The 27,977-nt window shown below is 47.1% G+C and overlaps 1 protein-coding gene across 5 annotated transcripts; it reads left to right on the top strand.

The window, feature by feature from the left end:
- Positions 1 to 25: 25 nt before the first annotated feature.
- ADGRF3 (adhesion G protein-coupled receptor F3) lies at positions 26 to 27,918 on the top strand. 5 transcript variants are annotated; one of them, XM_059660374.1, is made up of 16 exons: positions 26 to 632; positions 1,818 to 1,902; positions 15,545 to 15,706; positions 18,265 to 18,325; positions 18,712 to 18,852; positions 19,268 to 19,441; positions 20,349 to 20,570; positions 21,062 to 21,271; positions 22,034 to 22,177; positions 22,349 to 22,545; positions 22,954 to 23,133; positions 23,991 to 25,373; positions 25,793 to 25,834; positions 25,922 to 25,984; positions 26,470 to 26,525; positions 27,346 to 27,918. In XM_059660374.1, the coding sequence occupies exons 3-16, from the start codon at positions 15,704 to 15,706 to the stop codon at positions 27,365 to 27,367; spliced, it is 2,898 nt and encodes a 965-aa protein (XP_059516357.1). In that variant the 5' UTR covers positions 26 to 632; positions 1,818 to 1,902; positions 15,545 to 15,703; the 3' UTR covers positions 27,368 to 27,918. The 5 variants fall into 5 exon arrangements, with proteins under 5 accessions (XP_059516357.1, XP_059516355.1, XP_059516354.1 ...); XM_059660372.1 differs by lacking the exon at positions 15,545 to 15,706 and having other exon boundaries at positions 26 to 822; XM_059660371.1 differs by lacking the exon at positions 15,545 to 15,706.
- Positions 27,919 to 27,977: the final 59 nt, after the last annotated feature.

Consider the following 27,977-nt stretch of genomic DNA (forward strand, 5'->3'; position numbering starts at 1 on the left):
GCCCACCACGCATGCGTATCCGCCTCGGCCACTCTGCCACCTCCCGGCACGCAAGCGCAGTCCTCACTTCTCCCCGCCCACCGAGGGAAGGTTGCTAGCCGGCTCACGCGGTCCGCCCCTCACACCGTGGAGGTCCAATCAGCGTGAAGAGAGTAACACTAAGTCCCGCCTATCAGATCTCCTCATCGCTTCATTCGCTAGCGTCAAAATTGGTGAGCTGCGTGGAGGAGAGAGGGAGGTGAAAGGTCATTTCCCAAGGGGCTTTGCCCCTCGCCCCCGGTTCTGGGCGGTGATCCCGGTGGCTCGGCCTGCGTGAAGGTTTGGGCAGCCCTTTTAATCTTGCGGATAGAGTGAGTTGGTTCAGCAGTATCTCAGGGAAAAGGGTTTTGTTCCCTCGAGTCGTAGAAGAGCAGAAGTAAAAGCAGAAAAAGGATGGTGCCTGGCGCGCTTCCAGGTCCTGGCATATGGGGCGGGGGAAGGAAGGGGGTGACTTGACGTCGAGAAGCTGGTGACAGGCTTCTTGCGGTCGGGAGAGGGGCGTGAACGCACTGGAGACCGAGCCCGCAGGTCAGCGCTGTGAGCCTTGGCCGCCTCACCGCTCTGCTCTACCGAGGTGCTCGAAATCAGGAAAGGTAACGTCTCCCCGGCGGACAGAAAGCGCTGCGCCCGGCGTCCCGAGGGCTTGGAAGGAGTGTGTTTACATACCTGGAGCCGGCTCACTATAGGAAGAGAACCAGATCGATGGCTAGTGCGCCAATCTAATAGCATTGAAGAATAATAATAAAGTCAACATTCAGATGACCTAACCCAGGGTGATTACAGGTATCTACCCCCCACTTTTCAAAAGTTCAAATTAGTCCATTTTGCTTTTAGCAAAGTCCTACGTTAGTCCAGCAGGTCCTCAAATAAGACCGTTCTCATTCATTGTGCTGTGGACGAAAGGGGCCACAGGCTGACCTGACAGGCTCAGGGGAGGCCTGCATGGCGGTCTTGCAAACTCAGAGACCTAAAGTAACCACAAAGGATGGTCTGAAATTAAACTTTAGCTAAAGCAGTGATGGTGGGCAGTTATGTCCTAGGCCAATATTTTCACTGACAAGGTCAACCTTTGCCTTAACTGAGCCTATCTGTCTTTTTACATCTATGATAACATACCCTTGAAATGTCTGGGTAACTTGTGACTTTCCTTTCCCTGGAGCCCCTGGGGCACAACCAGATGTGCTGGGCGCCAGGACAGATACCACAGATTCTTTCATTATCATGTTAATTGCTCCTGCATCCACCTAAGTATGTGTCCATCATTTTATTTTTTATCCAATCCCAGGGGTTTCCCTGCTTTGCTTTATCCCTCCTCCTTAATCTATCACCAATGGATTTCATGTAACCCACCTACATCCCTCCCTTGATTGCAAATGTATAAATACAAATGTAACCCCCACCATTCTCCGGATCATTATCTCAGTTCATTGAGGTTCTGCTTCCTGGCGTATGTCAACAGTTTGGCTCAAATAAACTCACAAATTCTTTACAGGTTTCAATGGTTTTTTTAAGTTAACAGTGCTTAGTTAGAGCTGGACAAAAAAGGGGCCCCCTCCCAAACTTGACAGGCTCAGGGGGAGGGCTGCGTGGTGGGCCTTACCGACTCGGATGGGAAGGAAGCACATAGGTGGTCTGCGGCTAAAATCGGGTCATGGCAGGTAGTCACATCCTAGGCCTGTAGCTTCCTTGACAAAGGTCAACCTTAAGCGAGCCTGTCCACAGTCTTTTTTGCATCTAAGATAATACACCTTTGAAATATCTGACTTCTCCTTTTCCAGACCTGTCAAAGCACACCCACTGCACCAGAGCAAGAGATCACAGATTCCTTGTTATCTTGCTCCCCGAATGCCATCTCCATATGCGGTGAGTGGTAGCTATTAACTGTCCTGTACCCACCAACGTAAAAGATGTGTGTGTCTCTCCATTTACTTTTTATCCAATCCCAGAGATTTCCCCACTTTGCTTTCTCCCATCCCCTCAATCTTAACACAAATGGATTTCATGTAACCGTCCTTACACCTCCTCCTTTGATCCTAATGTATAAAATAGGCTGCAAACCTGCCATTCTCCAGAGCATTTTCTCAGTTCATTGAGATTTTGCTTCCCGGCGGCTGTCATCGGTTTGGCTCAAATAAACTCATAAAAGTTCTCTGATAAGATTTGGACATTTCTTATTTCTACATACTAGTCTTGATGAGATGTAAGAACGTAACTCGTGTTTACATCAATTAGTCTATGGTAACAATATATTTCGGCTTTATATGTTACTTGGTATTATTTGGTTATTTCAGGAATCTGGGGGTGCTCAAGAATTTTTCCATATAGATTCATGGTGATTGGTTTTTGGCTTTACACCATTTTATCTTATGAAAGTTTTCATAGGAATGCTCTACTTTCGGGTAACGGGAAAACCTGTAATTCCACAGCTCAAAATGGTCAACCAACATGAAAGGAGGTCTGTAATATTGAAAGCCACTATCTAAGGGAGCTTCTAGATCTCTCTGGGCTTCTGAAAGAAGGGTAGTTATCTTAAGATCTCTTGTGTTCCTTACATTCATTCATTCAACAGATACCTACTGGGGGCTCAATGTATGCCAAATATATTATTATTTCTGCATGTCTTGTCTTTCCTTCTAAAGTATGAGTCTTACAAAGTAAGAGATATAATACCTGGTGTAAACATCAGCAAGTTACTCATATTGGATTTCTCTTTCTGGTTTGATATGAGAATAGGAATAGGAAAGGCTAAAGGGATCATTTGAGAAGTAATCCCTGGAGGTAGCCACCAGCCAGTCCCCTCTTGAAAACAGTAGGCAGGTAATCAGCAGAAAGTGAAATTCAGAGTAAAGAATGAAGGCATTAAGATGGACTATAGAGCCCAAATTGCTACAAAGGAATAGGGCTTGCAAATAAGAATATAGGTAAAAGCCAAAGAAGAATAAAGTAGGATAGAGCACGTTTTACGGGTAATTTTTATATTTTTACTTTTATTTTTATTTTACTTTTTTGTTAATCCTCACTCGAGGATATTTTTCCATTGATTTTTAGGGAGAGTAGAAGAGAGAGGGAAAGACACAGAGAAATATTGATGTGAGAGAAACAAATTGATTGGTTGCCTCCTGCATATGCCCTGACCAGGGCCCAGGCCGGAGGGGAGCCTGCAACCAAGGTATGTGCCCCTGGTCAGAATCAAACCTGGGACCCTTTGGTCCACAGGCCAACGCTCTATCCACTGAACCTAATCAGCTAAAAACAGGCAATTTTTAAAACCCCATCTCTTGTGTAATGCTTTAAATTTTATATGTGCTAGAAGTAAAAACTTTTCTTTTAGAAATGAAGGCCTAAATGTACATTAGAAGAAATAATTATCTCATAAAGGAAGACACCTTTGTGGCTGGGGTCCCTGACAGCCACGCCAGTGCTGCCACTACCCCAGTTCTGAGGAGGAATTGCGCACAGAAGGTGACCAAAAAGACAGAGGAGGAGCTGGAAGAGAATGACAGGAACTACATGAGACCCTGTAGGACAGACCATGGAGTCTGGCAGAGATGTTCCCAGAGAGCCAGGTTCAAGGCCAGGGCTACTTTTGACCTCTCCCTCTTAGTGGCTTAAAAAATGCACAGCCTGCCCAGCTGGTGTGGTTCAGTGGTTGAGCGTTGACCTATGAACCATCAGGTCATGGTTTGATTCCCAATCAGGGCACATGCCCAGGTTGCAGGCTCAATCCCCAGTGTGGGGCAGGCAGGAGGCAGCCGATCAATGATTCTCTCTCATCATTGATGTTTCTATCTCTCTCTCCCCTGCCTTTCCTCTCTGAAATCAATAAAAATATATATATTTGTAAATGCACAGCTTTCAGAAGACCCCCCAGCCCCTCGGTCTCTCATTACAGGGTAGGAACTATTGCCATTGGGAGAGACGGACCCCGACCATTAACAACGGTTTGGTTTTTATTCTAATGGAGATGTTGGGGAGGGACATGTGCACGATGTGAAACTGAGCAAACGCATTACAGCGATAGGGTAAAGCAGCCACAGTGAATTCCTGTGTGTGAGGGAGAGGATGAGGGGGGCCCACAGCGGTGTCAGCCACAGGGCGGGACTGTGGGGAACAGGGCAGGAGCTCATTTCCTCTGTGCATGTTGGCGGTTGGACCTGTGTGTGTGGCTGAAAATGACTAAATAAAAATAATAGAAAAATAATCAGCACTCACTTTTTTGTTTTTAAATATTAAAATGATTCAGACTGGAAGAAAAGAAGGTATCTGTGAACAATATATTACATATTATAATATAATAGACATGTATTGTGTATTGTATCCAGAAAGTTATCTTTTAGTAGAAAAAAACATAAGGATGAATCAATGCTCTCCTAACAGTCAACACCAAGAAAGGTTCTCTGTTCCCGGGTTCATCGCCATCATCATCATTACCCACTTTAACTATAATATATAGAAAGTAATATGCTTGTATCCATAAAGCACCACCAGGAATTAACTGTTATTTTTTTGCCATTGTGCTTCAGAGTTGTTGTTTTTGTTTTGTTTTGTTTTTTGTTTTTAATGCTTCAGCTAAAGCTCCAGCTCTCCACCTCCTTTCCCTTTTGTCCCCCAAGTTAACACTATCCTGAAGTTGTTGTTTATTGTTCTTACCATATTTTTTACTTTTATTACATATGTTCATATCTAGATGCAATATAGTATTATCTTGTGCTTGTGTGTGTGTTAGTACTTAAATCGTATCCCACTGTTCCTAAACTCTTGCAACATTTTTTACAGTTAACATTGTTTCAGGTTGATCCATGTCGATACATATGGATCTAGTTCATTCATTTTAATGTCTTGATGGTTTTAAAGTATGGTAGTATATTGTACAACTATCTACAGTGTGTTTATCCATCCTACTACTGATGGACAGTAGTCATTTCCAATTCTTGGACCACTCTTTAATAAATTTCCTTTCTAAAAAATTGTTAAAATTCACAGACTCTCTCTGCCCTAACCGGTTTGGCTCAGTGGATAGGGCGTCAGCCTGCGGACTCAAGGGTCCCAGGTTCGATTCCGGTCAAGGGCATGTACCTTGGTTGCGGGCACATCCCTAGTGGGAGGTGTGCAGGAGGCAGCTGATTGATGTTTCTCTCTCATCGATGTTTCTAACTCTCTATCCCTCTCCCTTCCTCCTGTAAAAAATCAATAAAATATATTAAAAAAAAATTCACAGACTCTCAAGAAAAACCTCTAGGGAACCATATTCAAGGAAAAAAACAACTTTCTTGTATATTTCTTTTGTGTGCGTGAGAGCAATATGAAAAGTTGTGCTCATTTCGTTTTTAAAAATAAGAACAAGGAACATAACACCTTTTAAGTCAACAGTCAAAAGGAAAGTATGTATATAATTTGGTTTGTTTTATGACCAGAAAGGGAGCCAACCATACGTTTCTGTTACACATTTCTCAGCTGTTTTCACTTTTTTGTTTTTCAACAAGCCTGCATTGCTGTGATAACTTCAAATCAAAGCCATTTTTATTTTTTATAAGTTGTTTATTTGCTTTCTTTCATATTTTTAATGTAGGTATTCTGTCGTTGCCCAAATTCACTGGGATCTTAATTGAATGCAGACTCCTCTTTGGGCAGATTTATTCTTTAATTCTGAAATAAAGGTCCAAACTAATTCTATCCCAGAGTTAAAGAGAGAGGATGGTATCCACCCTCATTTTGATTATGTGATCAATTCACTTCCTGTTGGCAATTGTAACTCATCAAATGGCTTCTTGCTATCTCAGTACACCAGTTAGGTTTGAGGAGTCTGGATTTTATCCTGTAAAGGATATTTTAAAAAGGAATAACATGAGTGTCCTATGACTACTTGAGAATATTCTTAGCTCTTCTATAATGCATTTAGAGAAGTGTTTTCAAAAGCAAGTACTAACTAATGATTATAAGAATGCTACCCACTTGGAATAACAGAACAGTGGTTTGGCCGGGCTGGCGTGGCTCAGTGGTTGAGCCTCGACCTATGAATGAGGAGGTCATGATTTGATTCCCGTTAGGGCACATGCCCGGGTGGTGACTTGATCCCCAGTAGGGGGCGTGCCTTTGGCAGCTGATGGATGATTCTCATCATTGATGTTTCTCTCTCTCTCTCCCTCTCTCTTCCTCTCTGAAATCAATAAAAAAAATTTTTTTTTAAATGTTTTGTATGAAAAATCAGAAAACCACATTAATGAACGATCAGAAACAATTGTTTAGCTCTTAGCAAATGTCATCTTTAATGTCAACAGCTCACAATGTATTATCAGGTGGGAACGTCTGAAATATCTAATCATAGAAATAGTTTCCAAAGTTCCACTTTGGGGGGATGCCCATGTAGTCAAACACTGTACCTCCCAGGAACACATCTCCTAGAGCCCATATCTTAGGTTGCCGAGCTGGGCAACAAGCCCTAACCACTCTGATTCTTAGGCGCTTACGTTGAAGGCGAGTCCAGAAGTGAGACCATTTCTTTTTTCAAGATTAAAGCTGAATCTATGTTAAAAGAATGTGGCCAGTAAAAATAGGTTAATTTGTAGCAATCATTGCCTTTGGCAGAAACATATCAGTTCAAATATCATTTGGGTCAGGATTCCCATGGTTTCATGAAAGTTCATTCCAATATCTGCATATTTTCCAAAGGCCCAGAGATTTGCCTTGGGTTTCATTGCTATCTCTGTGGAGTGTTGAGCTGCGTGGACTTTGAAATGGAATATCCACTGTTGCAAAGAATTTTCTCGAGCATTGCCATATTTCACAGATAAATTTCTAGCTGAAAAAGACTATGAAATGCTGGCTAGCGGTTAAGGACATTGCCACAGACTATACAAGGGTCAGGACAAACCTCATATGCTTTCGTTCTACCGTGATGGAGACAAAATAGAATGTCACCATGTTCCTGAGTTTACAGGACACAGACATTCTGTTGTTTCGCTGAACGTGCAGCACCATTTGATATGGACGTCTTCATCTGCTCATCCACGGCAGAAAGAATAACGTGCATGCTGCTTTGACTAGAGTACTGTTTCAGGTAAACTTGAGTAAATGGAGAGGAGAGTTCAGGAAGATGAGCCCATCGAGGTTTATGAACTCTCGAGATCATCTCCCAGTTGTACATGCATGGATCTGACCCTAAATACTAGTAGCATACCATAGACTTAGAACTGCTCTAAGAAATAGATCATCACCCGGGTCCCAGGCTGGCCACTGGGTGGCACATATATGCAGTCGAGCTGAATAGCACTACAAAGACTTTGAAGAGGGAACTGATGTTGGAAACAATCCACAGTAGGTTGGTCAGAACTTGTGACCTGAACCAAACAAGTCAGTTGCCTCCTAACACAAAAATATCAACATTTTCCATAAGGTTTAAACAACACCCCTGATCTCATATGTCCAAGATACAATCCAAAATTACTGTGCATATGAAGAATCAGGAAGTCTCAACTTACATGTGAAAGAAATAAGTCAACAAACACTAATGCCCAAATGCCACAGATGTTGGAAGTTATCAGAAAAAGACATTTAAGCAACTATTCTAAAAATGTCATTGGTAAGTATGAACACTCTTGAAATTAATGAAAAGTTACAGTGATGAAATAGAAAATATAAAGAACTGAATGGAAATATTCAAACTGAAAAATGTAACCCAACATTTTTAGACTACTGCATAGGCTCTGAATTAATTTTCTACTGCTGCTGTAGCAAATCACTACAAATATTATGGCTTAACACAAAACAAATACAGTATATTACTGTTCCAGGGTCAGAAGTCTGAAATAAAACAGAGTTAAAGTCAAGATGTCAGTGGCATTGCATTTTTCTTGAGATTCCAGGGAAGAATCCATCGCCTTGCCTTTTCCAGCTTCTGCGTTCCTTGGCTCACGGTCCCTTCCTCCATCTTCAAAGCCCATCGCTCCAATCTCTGTTGTCGATCTCCTTTTTTTGCCTCAGTCCTGTCTCCCTTTTATAAGGACCTTGTGATTATATTGGGCCCACTGAAGTAATCCAGGGTAATCTCCCATCTCAAACCCTTAACTGAGCATCTGTTGTTCATGACAGGGAGAAAAAAAGATTGAAAAACTGAACAAAGTCATGGTGGGGAGTGTCAATGGGAAAATACCAAAAAGCCTAAAATTTGTGTCATTTGAGACCAAGAAAAAGAAGAGAAGGAATATGGCGCAGGAAAAAATATTTGAAAAAATAATAGCTGAAATGCTCAAATTTGATGGAAAACATAAACCTGCAGAAAAAGCTCAGTGAATCCAAAACAAGATGAGTCTAAAGAAACCCAACTTAGACACACGGTAACTGCTAAAGACTAAAGATTTAACACAAAAAAAAACAAAAAACTTGAAAGCAGCCAAGGAGAAATAATACATTATTTATAGGGAGGAAATGAATCAAATGACTGTGGGTTTTGCATCAGAAACCATGAAAGCCAGACACATGTGCCAGAGTGAATCTCAGATTTTCAGACCTGTGCGGCACAGGTGCACGCCCCCTGTTCACTCCCGGGGCTCAGAGGTCTCTCTGGATGGTAAAATTACCATCCTGCCTTCCCACCCAGGACTGGCCTTACCAAGACTGATCTCACCCTAGCCGGTTTGGCTCAGTGGCTAGAGCGTCAGCCTGTGGACTGAAGGGTTCTGGATTCAATTCCGGTCAAGGGCACATCAATGTTTCTCTCTGTGTGTTTCTCCCCCTCCCTTCTACTCTCTCCAAAATTCAATGGAACATATATAGTACTCTTTGTAATACTTTAAGCAATAAAACAATTTAAATAAATAAATAAATAAATAAAATTCAATGGAAAAATATCCTCAGGTGAGGATTAACAAAATAATAATAATATAATAGTAATAATAATAAAATAAGACTGATCTTACCTGAGAAAGAAGCAAAGAAGAGAAAGAGGAGCCAGAAACCTAGAAGAGAAACCAAGGGGTGTGGCCATGGGGTTCTCTCAGGAGGAGTAGGCACGCCTGGACCCTGCTCAGAGAACCTTGTCCAGGGACATGATGTTGGAGAACTACAGGAACCTTCTCTCCTTGGGTAACTTCCTTCCAGAAATCACAGGGATTCATCATCTTGCACTCATGGTCACCCTTCATTCATTACTATATTCTTGGCCGTTTCATTGCACCTGCACATGTATGGACAGAGTGAATTGATTCATTCATTCTCTTGATGCCTCATAAGAACATTTTTTATACATGTTTCATGGGATATGTATGTAGCACTCTCTTGAGTATATGCCTACAAGGATAGAAATCCAAGGATATTAAATTTGGTAAATTTCAGGGAAAATCCTATATAATAAAAGCCTAATATGCTAAGTGTCCGGTTGGCCTGTCACCCGTTCAATCAAAGCAGGATATGCTAATGATACACTAAGCCCTCTCAACCGCTCACTATGATGTGCACTGACCACCAGGGGGCAGACGCTCCAACTGGTAGGTTAGCTTACTGCTGGGGTCTGGCCAACTGAGCAAGATGGGCTGGACATGCCCTGGAGCTCTCCTGCAGTCCCTCCCCGGCTGACCAGCCTCCTGCGTCCCTCCCCAGCCCTGATTGTGCACTGGTGGGGGTCCCTTGGCCTGGCCTGCACCCTCCCACAATCTGGGACCCCTCGGGGGATGTCAAAGCCGGTTTTGGCCCAATCCCACTAGTGCACGAATTTGTGCACCAGGCCTCTAGTATTATAATAAAGTTAGACCTATATTCCTTTAAAAGGAAGGAAGGGAGGGACGGAGGGAGGGAGGAAAAGGAAGAAACCATGAATGCCAGAAGGAGTGAAACAACATTTGCAAGTACTACAAAGGCCATCTAATTTAACTCTTTCATTTTATTGACATGAAAACAAGTCTAGAAAGATGAGTCGTTGTCTTGAATCCCTTTAATCCACATGAGGCCCTTTAATCCTATATCTTAAATAATGACCACTTTTCCACCATCACAGCTTCCTTGGCTTTTCTGAGCATGTGTCACCACACATTCCTTTAGCTGCAAATAACAGAAACATGGTCTCACTCTCTCAAGCAAAAAGAGAAATGATGAAAAGAAGTTGGGCTCTCTGATGGGATTCAAGATCAGGAGTGCGAATGAGCATCAGGAATAAAATAAAGTTAAAACAAGGACCTCCCTTCATGTTTGTTTCTGTTTCTGTCTACACTTTAGCTTCACTTTTCCTTTGAGCTCGGACCGTTTCTCCATTCTCATGACAGAAAACCAGTAGCTGCTGGGTTTTGCATGTTGCGGGTCCAACTTCAAGCGCTCACTAGGTCCCTGTTACAAAATCACTGCAGTCGTGGGGCTGGGTAACCTGTATGAGATGATTTCCACAGTAAACTGTAATTACGGGTAAAGGACAGTTTCTAGGAAGTGAGTCGGAAAATAAGTGGAGGGAAAAAAAGGAAAGAAGTGGAACATAAGCAGAAACAGCAGGTTTCCAGTATACATACCTACTATTTTTTGCCCTTGACGCATACTTTTGTAGAGCTTCTAACAAGGTGTTCAGAAATATTTTCTAGGTTTACTAATTTTAAAAAATGTATATATTTTGTCATTAGTTAAATGATTTTTTTTTCAGCTTTCTCTCTCACTAGAATTTAAAATAAATTTTGTTGTAATCACTACTGCATGGTGTTAGCTAGGAATGTTTATTCCTTTTTTTTTTTTTTTTTTCCTTCCCATTTCCACAGAGGGGAGGGAACTTCTACTCCCCAGAGCAATATAGTCTCTATTCCCTCTCCCTTTCCCCCAAGCAAAATGTGACTTATCTGACTGGGACGACCAGGAGAATGAACTCTGGGTGCCCCCTCTTTTGAAGGGGCCAATCCTCCGGGCTCATTGTCAGCTCCCACTTCCCCAAAGGGAGGCCTGGAGATGGCCCGCTGTGTCAGTGTCTGGGTAAGTAAATTCAGTTCAGGGTGGATGCCTGAGAGGTGCATCTGGCTGAGATTTAAACCACCTTCTCCTACCCAGCTTTCCAGTAATGAAGCTGATTTTGATCTCCAGCTGGCTGACTCCAGCTTTCCTATTAGTTACCCTTTCTCAAACCTGAACCTGCAGTTCTTTGCTCATAGAAAAAAAAAATCATTCTTCTTTCATGGAGTAATATTACCATTTTGTAGTCTTTTGTGATTTGTATAAGATCTCTCACATTCTTCATACTCGAAGCAGTCATCTTGTCCTACGTATTTTCAGGATTTCATTTCATGCTTAGCTAAGCCACCTTATACCTCCAAAATTATAAAATTATTTTAATAGATGGGTCTACATAGATAGAGGATGTTGCTTAACAGATACATTGTGTGGCACGGCTACAGTGTTTTGGCCAGGTTCAAGCCTCAGACTAATGAAAGGACAGGGTCCTCTCATTGCCACGTGCAAGTCCCAGCTGGAGGGCAGGGCCCACCCAGCACCATCATAGCCAACGGCTGTGGCTGTAAGCTTGAACCTATGGTCCGAACACGTAGCCCCACGTGCCTGGTGATAGAGTTCGGGTGCATGTAATTGAGTAGGGTTGGAACTCACGAGAATGCTGTAAACAACGTGATCACGCCCCTACTTTGCCTCGTGGCATCTGCTATAAAATAAAGACACGGCTTGTGGGCGCTGGCGCTGTCTTCTCATCAGGGAGCAGCGTCCCACCGAGACCCAGCTATTATTCTCTTGTCTGTCCTTTCTCATTCCTTTCACCACCACCCCCCCCCCCCACTCAGGATCACCTTTGGCCGTAACAATACATAAGCTTATTAAGATTTTGACAGCCTGAATTATACATTAAAATCAGATAGGCCCCTGGTTTAGAGGATTTGAAATTGTTGTACCTAGAAGAAAAAATTCTGTTCTACTCTCATGTCCTGGTCTTCCCCACATCTTGTAGGAGTCAAAGATAGCATCAGAAATTCCATGAGTTTCTTCAACTTCTCTAAGCTGTGCTTTGGGGCAAATACTTTAACATAAATGCTGAGGCAAGATTTTCCGTACTATCCCGGACGGTGAGTATGGGGTCTCATTCTAGGATCCAGAGTTAGATGCTGAAGTCCTATGAGATCAGAAATTCTTACTACTCTATCTGAATTGTTTTATACCACTTTTTTTTTTTGAGAGTAGATTTATTAAAACTGGGGACAATAAAACAAGAGGGTTTAGGATAGAAGAAGCAACGGAAGTGCTGAGGTGGGGCTGCTTTGGTTCACTGGAAAGTCAGAGAAAACAAGGCCTTGGAGACAGGTTCAGGGGTTTAGCTGCCGCTGCCCATCGCGCCCCTGGTTGCAAGCCGGGTGGGAACCCTTAGAGTTGAGGAGGGAAGAAAGGTGCGTGCATGCTCTTGAGAGGCAGAGCACTTTAAATTCTTGATGTCATAAGTGTCATTTTTTATGAAGAGATATATAGCACCTGGCTTTGTGTTAATCCTTCTTGTTGTCACATATTTCACAGATCATGCATTTCATGGCATCAAACAATTTTTTTCTTCTTTTTCTCTCTTTGGCATCAAACAATCTTAAACAAGTACTTTCTATATTAGAACTTTCTCCCCCAGTGATTAGCTAATTAGCTGTTACTGTAATTGGGTAAACAGCGGTGTACTCTCTGTTCCTCTGCACACTGTCAAAATACCATATTTCATAACTGTCATGATCTCTGTGCCCAAATCATATTTTGGCAAATGCACCAAGATATATTCAGTTGTGGGGTCAGAAGTGTGTGTTAAGTGATACATGTGTGGGAGTTCTCTCTCCTAGCTTCCTGACTTTTTAAAAAATTGATCTTCATTGTTGAGATTATTACAGATGTCCCTCTTTTTTCCTCCTATAGCTCCCCTCCATCCAGTTCCCACCCCACCCCAGGACCTTGCCACCCTATTGTCTGTGTCCATAGGTAATGCAGACATGCATATAAGATCTTTAATCTCTTCCCACACCCCCTTCCCTCTGAGAATCGTCAGTCTATTCCATTTCCCTGACTCCTTTTAAAATGAGGTTTTATTTATTTTCACAAATACAATATGATCTTTTTACCTATTGCTCTTATATCCTTGTAACTTTGCTGAACTTTAATTAGTAATAATAGTTTTTTGAGTGGATTCCGTAGGATGTTCTAAATAATTTTACTTTTATTTTCCAATCTGGATGCCTTTTAGTTCTTTTTCTTGCCAAATGGATCCAGCTACACCCTTCAGTACAATATCTCTATGGCCTTTAGTTCCTTGTAGATCTCAGCTGCGTTCCAAATGGTCCATTTGCTGAATTAAGGACTTCCAGATAAGGTATTCATGAGGCAACTTTCCATAAAGCTTTTTTGAAGTACTGCCTTCCTTGAGAATCAAATTCTATCTTATATTATTTTTTAAACAATTTTTGTAGCCAGAATTTTCTATTATTCTATATTTAAATTGCTCTGTCTTAATTCCCTCCATCTAGATTCCCTAGACTCAAAGTCAGAAGACCTGGTCTTCAGTCTTTAAGTCCTGCCATTTACTAGCTGTGTGATATCTGACTAGTCAGTTTCCCCTCTTGGCTCCTTTTCCTTTTCTGTAAAGTGAGAGTTGAAGTAGATGATATCTCAGCTAAAGCCCCTTCCCACTCTAACAACCTATCATTTAATATTCTAATAACTTAACACCATAAATAAGAAGTTAGGATTCATATGGGATAAAGGTCTAAACAACTTTTATTAGTTAGTAACCTGTTAATAGTTTACATAGTAAAGGAAGTTTTAAGATAACTTGTTGGGATACAGATAAGAGAAGCCTGGATTGCAGACCTTTGTTATCAAAGACCCAGCTGGCATGGCCTGAAGGATCAAAGCAGAGAGCAATAGAAAGGGAACTTTCTTTGACCAGGGTGCAACTCAGAGCTCAGAGAAGCTGTCAGCAGGGGGAACATTATTGGTTTCAAAATATCATTCTGTCTGTAGAGAGACAAAGGTCAGTAGCCTTATGGTTGACCGTGGACTTGGGAGTAGGTAGTGGCAGGAATAAGTACCTGTCTGAACCCCACCCTAGGCCTAAGACCTGATTCACCCCTGTGGGTGCTTCCTGACAACCGGTGACATCTGGCATAACTGAAGGACTCTGAACTTGGTCGATATATGAGAAAGAAGTTGAGACTGTAAAATCTGATATTTTTATTGAGGTTTTTCCCCATTATAGAACACAAAATTGAAAAATACAGATAAGTAGAAAAAGATATAAATCCTATTTAGTTACAACCACTGTTAATGTCTAGATGGGTTTCATTCATTTAATACAAATATTACTTAAGGCCTCTTACAGCTACTTCCCCCAATGTTCTTTGTTTGGAAATTCCATATTTACTTAACCTATCCCTTTGGAATGGAGATAACTCATTTGCTGCCACAAGCAACTCTGCCTTGAACACCCTTATACACATTTTTCTGCTCATGTGCAAGTACATTTTTGTCAACACTGAGTATAATCAATATCTTGTCTTTTGATAATTGGTAGCTAACAATATTTTCTTATTATTTGCATTTTTATATCTTTTATAATATATTTTTTATTGATTTCAGAGAGAAAGGGAAAGGGAGAAAGAGATAGAAACATCAATGATGATACAGAATCATTGATTGGCTGCCTCCTACACGCTCCTACTGGGGATCGAGCCCGCAACCCAGGCATGTGCCCTTGACTGGAATCGAACGTGGGACCTTTCAGTCCACAGGCCGACGCTCTATCCACTGAGCCAAACCGGCTAGGGTTGCATTTTTATATCTTAAGTTGGATGTTTTATATGTTTATCAAACTATTTATATGTCTTTTTCAGTAAACTGACTATTCCTATTTTTTTACTTATTTTCTATCTTTCTGATGTGTAAAATAAAAATTACACATCAGGAAGAGAGAAGATTAGCCCTTTCAAATGAAACAAGAGAAAAACAAATGAGACTACATCAAACTGAAAAGTTTTTGCACAGCAAAGAAAACCATGAACAAAACAAGAAGACAACCTACCGAATGGGAGAAGATATTCACCAATGATACATCTGATAAGAGGTTACTATAAAAAAATATATAAAGAACTTATACAACTTAACACCAAAACAAACAATCCAATTAAAAAGTGGGCAGAGGGACTGAATAGACACATCTCTGAAGAGGACATATAAATGGCCAACAGACACATGAAAACATTCTCAACATCACTAATTATCAAAGAACTATAAATTAAAACCACAATGAAATAGTGCCTCATACTTGTCAAAACGGCTACCTTCAATAAATCAACAAGCAAGTGTTGGTGAGGATGTGGAGAAAAGAGAACCCTCATGCACTGTTGGTGGTATTACAAATTTGGTAGAGCTACTGAGGTAAACATTATAGAGGTTCCTCAAAAACTTAAAAAATAGAATTACCTTATGACCCAGCAATTTCACTTCTGGGTATTTATCGGAAGAATTCCAAAAACACTAATTCAAAAATATATATACATCCCTTTGTTCATTGCAGCATTATTTACAATAGCCAAGATATGGAAGCAATCTGTGTCCATCAGTGAACGACTGGACAAAGAAGAAGTGGTACATATATACAAAGGAATATTATTCGGCTATGAAAAAGAATAAAATCTTACCATTGTAACAACATGGATGGACCTAGAGGATTATTATGGTAAGTAAAATAAGTCAGACAGAGAAATACAAATACAATATGATTTATATGTGGAATCTAAAAAACAAAGTAAACAAACAAAACAGACTCACAGGTTGCCAGGTGGGATGAGGGGTAGTGGGGCTGGGTAAAAAAGGTGAAGGGATTAAGAAGTACAAATTGGCAACTAAAAGCTAGACACATGGCCGAAACCGGTTTGGCTCAGTGGATAGAGCGTCGGCCTGCGGACTGAAGGTTCCCGAGTTCGATTCCGGTCAAGGGCATGTACCTTGGTTGCGGGCATATCCCCAGTGGGGGATGTGCAGGAGGCAGCTGATCGATTCTTCTCTCTCATCGAAGTTTCTAACTCTCTATCTCTCTCCCTTCCTCTCTGTAAAAAATCAATAAAATATATTTAAAAAAAAAAAAAGCTAGACACATGGATGTAAGTACAGCATGAGGAATATATTGTACTGTGTATGGTGCCAGGTGTGTACTAAACTTATCAGGGAGATCACTTTGTAAGTTATATAAATGCCTAACCACTCTGCTATATACCTGAAACTAATATACTATTGAATGTCAACTGTAATTGAAAAATTAAAAAATAAGATTAGCCGTTATGTAATCATTATGCTAGAAATCTGTTGTCTTTTGCCTTTCTACCTTATCATCCTTCTCATCCCAAATTGAAATCTTGTTAGACGGTCTAATTTATTTCCATTCTGGCTTCTGGGTTTTGTGTCTTGTTTAGAAAAGGCTGATTCTTCACTTCAAAATCATTTTGTGAAATTACTTGATACTTTTTCCTAGTATTTTTCCAGATTTTTGATACACTTCTGTTTCTAGTCTATCTGGAAGTTATTTGAAGATAACAATCAGCTCTACATTTGTCTTTTCTAACCTTGACTCTGTGCTCAATGATCCCTCTTCCTGGGAGTTTCAGAACAACCCAGATCTCCTAGATCAGTGATGGCGAACCTATGACACGCGTGTCAGCGGTGACACGCGAACTCATTTTTTTGGTTGATTTTTCTTTGCTAAATGGCATTTAAATATATAAAATAAATATCAAAAATATAAGTCTTTGTTTTACTATGGTTGCAAAGATCAAAAAATTTCTATATGTGACACGGCACCAGAGTTAAGTTAGGGTTTTTCAAAATGCTGACACGCCGAGCTCAAAAGGTTCGCCATCACTGGCCTAGATCCTTGGAGACGTGACCGAACTTGACTTACCGACACATTGCTGGTTGTGATCTAGGACCCCTAAGGCCTCTCCTGCTCACTGAGTCCTTGGCCCAGACCCCAGGGGCAATCTGGACAGACTCCTCTCATGGGGCACTGGGGCTCCAGGTGGCCCCACAGTGACCTGGATGCCCATTTGTCTCCGCCACGGGCTGCAGCACTTCCTCTGCACAGTCAGCCCTGGCCCCCTGCCACTCTTCCCTCCCTTCCCGTCTGCGCACTGTCCGGCCAGCTCTTCTCGGAGGAAATTTGCATCATGCAGCAGAGGGAGGGCTCTTGAGGACTGCTTCACTGAGCCATGGTCTGTTCGGCGGCCCCCGTGCTACTCCTGGCCGTGGCTCTCCCCGTCGTGGGGCCACCAGTGGCCCGAGCATCCCAACCTGTGAGTAAGACTGGGGTGAGGACCCTGGGAAAGTCTGCAGAGGCAACACTGGGGACCCCTGGGAGTGAGAGGCAGTGAGGAGTGGGGTGAAATGGCAGGTGGAGGGGACAGGGCTGGCGATCGGGTTAGTTATCGGGTCTCCGGGACCTCAGTCTCCCATTCCGGAGTGCGGGGATGGCTGTGTTTCTCTATTTGAGTCCCTGTGAACTCCAGTGATGCCTGCCCACTTTGGATAAAGGCTGTTCCAGTCAAGCTTACAATTTTGAAAATGAAAAGAAAAACTTTCCAGATTTGGGACCCTCTGGCATAGAGGACAGGAGAGAACCTGGGAAAGATGGCCGAGTGTAGATTCGTACTTTCTCATCTTTGTTTGCTCCCAGGAGGCTGGCTCTCTCTCTCTCTCTCTCTCTCTCTCCCCTTGTCTCTATCCATATCTGTTTTTAGGTAGATATCCACATACATATAAAATGTTGAGCAAAGCAGGAGTCGGTGAGGAACGATTTACAGGAACCAGAGGCTGAGGGAAGATGCTGCCTGTGCCACCCCGGTGGCAGTTCCTATGGAGGGAATGGAAGCCCGGGCCTCTGGGCCCAGCCAGCTCTGCCCAGCCCGCCCCTGGAGCCCCAGACCAGCCATTTCAGTTAGCCCAGAGGCCCAGGGGCAGGCAAACTCAGGAAGGAATTAAGCAAAGCATGTTGACTCTCTGGGGTGTGCCTGGCTCCTGGGTTCCGGCCCTGGCAGGTCCGGAGGCTGCATCCCTCGCACCTCCTGCCACAGCCTACTTTCTCCTCCCGATGTCCCGCTTAATTCCAGGAGAACGAAGAGGACCCCCAAAGGGACTGTATCCTGCCAGCACAGCAGGCGGCCCCTGAGCCACTTGGAGAAGAAAGCGCCCCTCGGAGAGGGGTCAGCCTCTCCTAGGAAGCCTCTCCTCTTTGCTCTGTCCTAGGGACCCAGTCAGGCGGGAGGGGAAACTGGGCGGCAGCTGGACCAAGAGAGCGGAGCAGCTGGTGAGTGGACGGAGGAGGAGGCGGCGAGGGAGCAGGAGATGAGGCGAGAGAGGCCTGGAAGAGGCCATGAGGGCTTGGCAAGTGGGGTAAAAGAGAGAGGACGGGGTCTGAGCTGGTCAGGTAGGTACCTACGCTGCCTCTCTAGCTGCGAGGCCTGGAGAAAATCATTCATCTTTAAATGGGGGTTGTTGGGAGGGTGACATCAAACAGGTTTCATAGCTAAATGAGGCGGTAATATCCCCGAGTCCTGGCTGTGCCTCGACGGGCTGTGGGAGGTGTGATCTGCTGCGGGTTCTTGGCAGAGACCAGCTCAGTGCGGGATGCAAAGGGGAGCTGGCCCCTGGCCTTGCTGCCTCTCCTCTCCAGCTGCCCTGCTTCTCCTGCAGAATCAGCCCTGCTCTCGGTCTATGTCCAGCTGGTCTTTTCACATGGGGGCTGGCCAGCAGCACTCTCCAGGCCCCTGCCTCTGCCCCCTGCCTCTGCTTCCTCCTCCCCGGGAACTCTCGCTGGCCTCAGCCTCACGACAGGTAGGGGAAGTTCCACCGCCTCCTGCCTCTGCCGGCCCTGCACCCCCTGCAGGGGCAGGGCTCAGAGTGAAGGGAACGTGGGTGCCCACCCCGCCCGCAGCCCCTGGCCTGAGGCGCTCCCAGTTTCCTGGAGGGTCTGCATGGCCCAGCTCCCCCTCACCTCCCACCAGACAGACCCTGCCCCTCCTGCGCCATCTTCTAAATGGGTGCCCAAGGCACAGACAGCGGTGGGCCTGGACTTCTCCACCCACCCCTGATGCTTTGAGACCTGGCTGAGGAGGCAGTGCCAGGTGGGTGGGTGTGGCCGAGGGGCCGGTGACTTGGGGATTATTCCGGACACCCAGCCCCAGAGCCTCTCGGGCATCAGGCAGTTGTGGATCCTGCCCCCTTCTCCTTCCCCTCGCCTCTGTTGCAGAGTGTAATGTCAAGCCGGATGGGCTTACCTATTGTGCCTGCCTGCCTGGATACCAGTGGAACGCCAGCATCTGCTCCCGTCACCAGCTCTGCCAGCCCTCCCACAACCACCGGCCCTGCGGCTGCCTGGCCTTCAGCCCTCCGGAAGCGGGGTACTGCCAGGTGCTGCCCCCTGGTGAGGAGAGCTGAGAACTGGAAGAGCAGTGGGCCCACGTGAAAGGAGCTTGCTCTGTGTGTTTCCTCTCTGACTGCATTTCTGCCAGCTGGCCCACCCCAGGGGCCCCTCCGGGTGGGAGGAGGCTCCAGCCATCACCGCAGATCAGGGGCCCGAGCTTGGGTCCTGAGGAGTGAGGCTCGTGAACGGCAGGCAGGGCCCTGGAGACAAACCGACAAGGAGAGAAAGCTTCCTCGCTGGGGGCGGGGCAGTCATCGGCCAACAGGGTTCCCTGTTTGGTTCCCAATGACAGATGGGGTCTTCCAGGCGGCAGCCACACTCCTCCAGGGACAAAGCAAAATGAAAAATGCTAGGTGGGCCCTAACCGGTTTGGCTCAATGGATAGAGCGTCGGCCTGCGGACTGAAGGGTCCCAGGTTCGATTCTAGTCAAGGGCATGTACCTTGGTTGCGGGCACATCCCCAGTGGTGGGTGTGCAGGAGGCAGCTGATCGATGTTTCTCTCTCTCATCGATGTTTCTAACTCTCTACCCCTCTCCCTTCCTCTCTGTAAAAAATCAATAAAATATATTTTTTTAAAAAATGCTAGGTGGGGAGGGAGAGAGGAGGGATGGGCTTCAGAAGCCGCAGAAGCCGGTAGGGGGACGGGACAGGAAGAGCTTAACCCAAGAACATATGTGTATCTTTGCACCACGTATGGAATAGACAATAGTATGGGGAAGGCCTGGGTGAGGCGGGGCTTGGGTGGAGGCGGGCAAAAAGGGAGAAAATAGGATACATCTGTAATACTGTCAACACAATCAATCAATCGATCAATAGAAATGATGGAGAAGCGTCTCAGCGTCGCTGCACGTCAGCCCACAAGCTCCAAGTTCCTGCCGCAGACCCCTGTCTCTTGCCTCCCTGCAGTCCCGGGCAGCCTGAGCCTGGACTCCTGGCTGCAGGTGCCTGGCCACACGCTGAACCTGACCCTCCACACGAGCCAGGAGACCACCAGCCTGAACTGGTTCCTGCGGCGGCACACGGGGAGCCCCGGGCCCATCCCTCTGCAGCCGGGGACACAGGTGTCCCTGACGTCGAGCCAGGGCCAGGCTGTCCTCAGCATCCGCAACGTCTCGCACGAGTGGGAAGGTAGCCAGCCTGTTCTTCCCTCCTCCTCTCTCTTCCCCTTCACCTCCTCCTCCTGTCTCTTTTCTCCTCCTCTTCTCCCTTTCTGTCAATTCATTCTGGGACATAATGGGGAAGAGGCCCGTTGACATGGACATTTGTGAAGGAAGAGTGCTGAAACTAGGGTCTCCGTTTTAACTGAGAACAGATGAGTGCTTTTCTTCCAGCGGGTGAAATGGCAGGGATGGTGCCGGAAGGGCATCTACTGGAGGGAAGGAGGGAGGTGCACTTTGGAATTCATGGCGACCGGCTCATCAGAAAGGGTCAGGGGCCTCCTCTCCAGACTTCTTCCCGCCTAGGAATCCCTTTGCGGGCAGGGGTCTTTCTTGCTGACGTAAGCAGAAGCTAGACCAAGATGGCCACCCTAGGTTGTAGCTTGGGAACAGCAGAGCTTCTGTGGTGCAGGTGGGGGCCGGAGGAGCCCGGAGCCACGGCAGGTGTGTGTATGTCTGCAGGTGAGTACATGTGCCGCTTCGAGGCCCAGGGATTCCGGTGGGAGCTGTACCAGTTGGTGAGGGTGCCCCTGCGGGCAACAGACGTGGCTCGGCTTCCAGACCGGCTCTCCATCTCCTGTGCCGCCTCCCCGCGCTTCCATCTGAGCTGCTGCATCCCCTACACGCCCCTGGGCTACATGGCTTCCTGGAGCCCTGGAGAGGGCAGCGAAGGTATGAAAGGGCCCGAAAGGGCCCGGCTGGCAGGGGCAGGGGAGAGGGGTGGCGCTCCACCAGGCAGCCGGCTCTCCAACTCAGCAGAAGCAGAGGCTGCAGTTCCACCTGGGAGTTCTAGGCCCAGCTCCAGCACTGTGTTTGCCTGACAGAGCAGTGATTTCCAACCTTTTCCATCCCATGGCACATAGACTAGTCCCCAAAGTTCTGTGGCACACCAAAAAAATACAGGATATATTGTGCCAGTCCGATTTGAAAAAATAGGTATAATTTTTATTCATTCACACCCGGTGGCTATAGTGTTGGTGGTTGTCATTTCTTGTATTTGACAATCTAAGAGAAAAGAGGTCAGTGCCCCTGATTAAATAGTCGGGTATTGCATGTTTTAAAATCCCTGCGGCACACCAGTTGAAAATCTCGGCTACGGAGCAATGCCAGTTCTATCAATACAGCGGCAGCCACCAATGCGAAATGCCCTTCTCCACGCAAGCTCCTTAAACGCTCGCAATACACTCTGTGAGGTTCATCTGATGACAGTTCATTCTGTGCCTTCAAGTCCTCGGGCGAGTTAGCAGCCCCCAGTGTCCTTCCCCAGATTCCGAGCTCTGCCTTGGGCAATTGGGTGCCCTCGTACCCCTCTGCTCTTCCCCTGCTGCATCGACTTCTGAAATCGCTAGAAAGGCTGACACGACAGATCTGGGCCTGCTGGGTCTGGGTCTCTTCCTGGCCTGTGACTGCTCCCTTCTCTCATCTCACCCTCAGCCTCCTTATTCAACACACCAGGTGACCAGTGCCTCGTGCTGGCCACTCAGCACTGCCCTGCAGCTGACATCACATACACTTGTGACCTGCAGAGCCCAGGACTGACTCCTCTCAGGGTCCCTGTCTCTGTCACCATCATCCAGGGTACGTGGGGCTTACGGTCCGGCTGGCCAACCTCTCACCTGCTTGCCCTGGGAGCGCCCCCTCGGCATTTCCCGACACGGGGCCGGCCTCCAGAGCCTGCGTGGGTTTCTGCCCAAGGAAAGCCTTGGGCGAGACTGCGGTTGCTGATCCGTCCCTGACATCATTCTTCAGATGGAGACACTACCTGCCCTGAGGACTCTGCAGTTGTTGCCTGGAAGGTCACCAAGGCTGGCCATGTGGCACAGGCCCCCTGTCCCGTGAACAGGACGGGCGTGGTGAAGAGGACTTGTGGGCCTGACGGGGCCTGGGGGCCCATCCACAGCAGCTGCACAGACACCAGGCTGCTGGCCTTGCTTCGGAGAGCCCAGGTACAGCTCTGGCCCTGCCGCCCACATGCCATGGCCTCCACGAACTGCCCTTCCTCACGCAGGACCGGCCCAGAGTCCCTCCTCCTGAGGCCCAGCCCAGAGGTGGTTCAGCTTCTCTGAACGGGATCCCTAGCAGAGCCGGGAAGTAGGTGTGGGGGCTTAGAGTGGCCAGGACTCTCGTGGCGGGAGTGTGCCATTCTCAAACCTGAATCTGGCAAGGGTCCATCCCCTAACATTGGTGTCAGCTCCTTCCACACGGCTCACTCCGCTCTGCTTCCTGACCCCCTGGGAAGGGATGTGGCTACCTGGAGGAAGGACTGGATGGGGGGGAAGTGGTCCCTTTCTCCTGAGGACTGCCATTCTTCACCCCCACCCCCACCCCACCCCACCCTGTCCTGTCTGGATCAGCTGCTGTGGGCCGGCCAGGGCTGGCCTGCTGAAGAGGTGCCACAGAGCCTGGCACAGCTGCTGGAGCAGACAGAGGTGGTGAGCTCACCCTCTGACTTATTGGCACTGCTGGGCACCATGACATTCCTGGCCAAGGTGGTGGCAGACACCGGAATACCACTTCGCCGCAGTGCCCTGGAGGTAAGCTCTCGGAGCCACAGCAGGAGCCAGCTGGGTGGAGGAGGTAGAAGCCCTTCGTCGTTGGCACTCTGTCCTCCGACATCACCGTGGGCTGTCACACGACAGACCTCTCTAGAGTGCAGTGTCTGCTCCTGGGTCCGTCTCTCCTCTTTGGACACCACTCTCTAAGGCCATGGAATGTGGAGTTTCGATGCTGGTAGGAAGGGGTAGGTAGACATGAGTTCAGAGGCGTACATTGCATTCACATGCAGACATGTGGGTGTGATGTGAATCCCCTGTGCACACATATGTGCACACACAAGTACCTACACGAAGAAACTCTAACACAGTTGGCTTTGCTGCACTCCCCCAAGCCAGCTCTCAATATAGGCATCAATTGGTGACCCGAAGGCCACAGACAAAAGAATAACTAGGAGTTATGACACTACACGCTCTTCCATGTCTGGGAATATGTGTCACATGTTGGTATACAGACATGCACAGGGCTCTGATTTGAACATGGTGCCTCTACCACCATTCCTAGCTTACAGACCAGTAGGGGTCAAGAAATTGAAGAGGGGCCCCCTTAGGGCCTTGATGACCCCCAAGGGATGGAGGGGGAAGAGGGTTGTCAGAGGGGTAGAATGTGCTTCAGGAGACCACAATGTTGAAGATGCCCCAGTGGTTAGCTGAACAGCCCCCCATTCTTCCTGTACAGAAACTCTCCCTTCATAGTCCTGTCTTCTCCCCTTTCTCTCTAACCTTGAGTCTTGCAGTGAACGAGGAAAGGTAGGTCTGGGGATCTGTAGTTCCCGGTGCCCCAGTTCAGTGCTGTGGGTACTAGCAGCGAGGCCTCATCTCTCTGTTGGGTGCCACAGGCTCTCCTGAAAACCACGGACAAGGTCCTAGACGTGGACACCAGTTCTCTGTGGACCCCGGCCCAGGCCCAGAAGCCCTCGGCGGCCTCCGATCTCCTGCTGGCAGTGGAGACCCTGGCACACAGCCTGTGCCCACAGGATCACCCCTTCTCCTTCAGCCTGCCCAATGTGCAGCTGCAGACCCAGCTCCTCACACCCACAGTTCCTGCTGACTACAGAGTCTCCTTCTCCACTCAGCCCCCACTCTGGGCACAGATTCCCAGACGCTCACTGGCCCCACTGGACACCAGCAATAGTAACGTCACGATTACTAGCCTGGTGCTGCGAAAACTGGACCACCTCCTACCCTCAAACTATGGACAAGAGCTGGGGGACTCCCTCTACGCCACTCCCGGTCTGGTCCTCTCCATCTCCATCATGGCAGGTGGCCAGGCCTTCCACCAGGGAGAAGTCACCATGGACTTTGGGGACAGAGATAACCCCTTTCACTGTGTCTTCTGGGATCACCATCTTTTCCAGGGCAACGGGGGCTGGTCAGGTGAAGGGTGCCAGGTGCAGGCAGCCAATGCCAGCGCCACCACCCAGTGCATCTGTCGGCATCTCACTGCCTTCTCCATCCTCATGTCCCGACACACTGTTCCAGGAAACCCCACCCTGGAGCTGCTGAGTCGGGTGGGCTTGGGGGCCTCCATTCTGGCTCTGCTTGTGTGCCTGGGCGTGTACAGGCTGGTGTGGAGAGTCGTGGTACGGAACAAACTCGCCTACTTGCGCCACGCAGCCCTGCTCAACGTGGTGCTCTGCCTGCTGGCCGCGGACACCTGCTTCCTGGGAGCCCCCCTGCTTCCTCCGGGGCCCCGCAGCCCACTCTGCCTGGCTGCTGCCTTCCTCTGTCATTTCCTCTACCTGGCCACCTTTTTCTGGATGCTGGCTCAGGCCCTGATGTTGGCCCACCAGTTGCTTTTTGTCTTCCATCAGCTGTCCAAGCGCCGAGTCCTCTCCCTGATGGTGGTTCTCGGCTACCTGTGCCCGATGGGGTTTGCAGGGGCCGCCCTGGGCCTCTACCTACCCCGAGGGCAATACCTGGGGGAGGGGGTGTGCTGGTTGGATGGGAAGGGAGGGGCGCGCTACACCTTCGTGGGGCCGGTGCTGGTCATCGTGGGCCTGAACGGGCTGGTACTAGCCATGGCCATGCTGAAGCTGTTGAGACCGTCGCTGTCGGAGGGACCCCAGGCGGAGAAGCGCCAAGCCCTTCTGGGGGTGATGAAAGCCCTGCTCGTTCTCACACCCATCTTCGGCCTCACCTGGGGGCTGGGCCTGGCCACTCTGCTCGAGGAAGTCTCCGTGGTCCCTCACTACATCTTCACGATTCTCAACACCTGCCAGGTGCGTGGCTGTGCTCGCTGCCATTTTAGATGCTCTAAGTCACTGCCACTCCCTTCTCAGGGTGGCATCATGATGGGGCAGAAGAAACATAGCTGGGGAGTTTTAGAAGGCGGAGGTTTGGATCCCAGCTCCTCCTAGCTGGATAACTTGGGACAAACCTCTCCGAGCTTTGGTTTTCTTATCTGTAAAATAATGTGGGGTTTTGCCAGAGAAGTCGGGGGATTGTCAGTACCCCATCCTCTGCACCGTGCACAGTAAGAAAAGCACTGAAAGGTCCTGCACAGCAATGGTGCTGAGGTACAAAACCCCAGGCGGGGCCTCAGCACCGAATGGACAAGAGGAGGGAGGGGCACAAAGAGGAGAGGAACGGGCTGATTCCTTCCTCGCTGACTCACTCATCCCCATATCCCTCTTTTCAGGGTGTCTTCATTTTGCTGTTTGGTTGCCTGATGGACAAGAAAGTGAGTCTGCCCACCAAATCCCCGCCTGACTCACATCCGAAGGCAGGGACTTTGGCTGCCATCACCAGGCGCTTCTCTCTCCTGCAGGTACAAGAGGCTTTACTCAAACGCTTCGGCTGTGCCCAGCCCCCCAACTCCACCATCTCCCTGGTGAGTCAAATCCTTAGTTCTCGCCCGCCCCCCCCACACACTCCCCCCGCACACCACCGCCCCGGAGAGCAGGTCAGAAGCAGGAGGTCCGCAGCCTACCTAGAGGAGATGGGCACAACTAGGAGCTGAGAGAAGATGGGGTTGTTTTCTAGATTGAGCATGGTTCCAGGTTCAAGCTCTCCACAATGCAGACAGCAGCCCTGTCAGAAAAGTCAGGTTCTTGGGCCCCTGATTACAACCTGGACGCCTGGTGACTCTCTCGTCCCTGGTTTCTCCATCTGAAAATCTGCCTCCCGTGGCTATGTGAAGGGAAAAGCTAGGATCGGTGCGCATGGGCATCACTGTCGCTGAGAGCAAAGTTCCTAGGATTACTGTGGTCCCGGCAGGAGGGCAAGTGAGGGTGTGAAAACGGACACAACCTTGTTAAAGGAGAGTCAGCAATCATAATCATCGACCTGTAATTGGGCCTTTCCGCCCCTCCCCAGGCCACAAATGAAAGCCACCTCCCGGAACCCAGCAGAGGGAGAAGTGACAATGCCAGGTGAGGATGGAGTGTCTTGGGAACGGAGCGAGCGGCTTCCTGGCCAAGCTCTTGACAGAAAGCCCCCACACCTGCTCCAGCCCAAAGGCTGGGGAACAGACTTTGCCAGGGTAGACGTTTCTAGACGAGCTAGGAAGGTGAAGGCTGTAGAGCAGAAATTGTGGCATCTACTATTGCTTTCCCAGAAAGCTGCAGGGAGTTTGACCACCAACAACCCCTGCCTCAGTTCACCCTGAAGATTCCCTCTCACACTATCAAATGTTTAATTATCCTGAAAAATCCTTGTTTTCAAGGAATTGCCATTGGTGAGTGTGGTGTCCAGAAGGGAGGGCAATCTGCAAAAGTGGGCAAGGTCTCCTCCCACCCCCCCCCCCACCCCCCGCGACAGGGCACGCTCTGGTGGGGAAGGCAAGAGCTTTGAGAGACCACACACAGGACCCGTGTTCCTCCAGGGGAGCGTAGGGTGTGTGCTTGAATCCACCAGGATGGGCCTTCGCCCAATGCTCTGCACCCTTCCCCGCTCCCAGAATTCAGCCCTCCCAAAAGACAGGCTATGCTCCCATTAGTCACACTCATTTCTCTTGTACTCATCTGTCCCCACCCCTACACTACCCAAGCAAGAATAGCAGGAAAAACAAGTTGAAGCTATCAAATGAACAAAGCTGCCTTTGCTGTAAAAATAATGAAGATAACAAAGTTCAAAATAATTGCAAGTAAAACTGTCTCAACCAATTTTTAACTAGTCAACTGTTTATTACAGATATTGTTGATAAAAATGGTTTGAACTAGTCAGTGATTTCTGATTATTTCTTCTCTACAGTTATGAAGAAAAGATGACTTAATTGACAGGAACTCTGATCTTCCGAACATTAGAGGTGAAGGGCAGAATTTGGTTTGCTTATTTTCAAAGTTTAGGAAAAGTGAAGTTAATGAGAGCTCCTTCTTTAACTCTTAAAAATATTAATATAAAATTTTTGTACACATACACATGTATACAAAAAGTCACTGATATGAGCATATTTGTAAGAAAGCACAAGAAATTTTAAAGTAGAGAGAAAGGTATCACAGACTGCCACAAATTACGAAGACAAGATGAAACACATTTAAAAGTGGCAGGATCAAGCTAAGACTAGACATAGAGAAGAAAGATTTCAGAAAAGCCTCTAGGAGACACCAAGACATCAAGCGGAATTAATGTGTGGGATTCACAAGCGGTAATGACAGGATTCAGAAAAAATGTTAAACTAGGTAAATGGAAAAAAATGTTGATAAATGAATGTGTAAATTACAAATTTCATGAATATTTTTATAAAATGGAATAGAGACATTTTCTGCTGAAATAAAAATGAGTACCACATGCTGTTGAACACATTTTAAAATAAACATTATTTGTGTGCATGTTTTTTGCGTGCGTGAATGTTTTAATTGTGTATAAACTGGCCAAAGTGGATT

This window comes from Myotis daubentonii, chromosome 12, assembly GCF_963259705.1.
Source record: "Myotis daubentonii chromosome 12, mMyoDau2.1, whole genome shotgun sequence".
Classification (NCBI taxonomy): Eukaryota; Metazoa; Chordata; class Mammalia; order Chiroptera; family Vespertilionidae; genus Myotis; species Myotis daubentonii.

Bases quoted from the DNA above. Each gene is read 5' to 3' on its own strand.
- ADGRF3 (XM_059660370.1), top strand. From the start codon at position 17,232: ATGGTCTGTTCGGCGGCCCCCGTGCTACTCCTGGCCGTGGCTCTCCCC. The intron at 25,985-26,469 runs GTGAGTCAAATC...GCCCCTCCCCAG, and splicing joins CCAACTCCACCATCTCCCTG to GCCACAAATGAAAGCCACCT. The intron at 26,526-27,345 runs GTGAGGATGGAG...TCTTCTCTACAG, and splicing joins GGGAGAAGTGACAATGCCAG to TTATGAAGAAAAGATGACTT.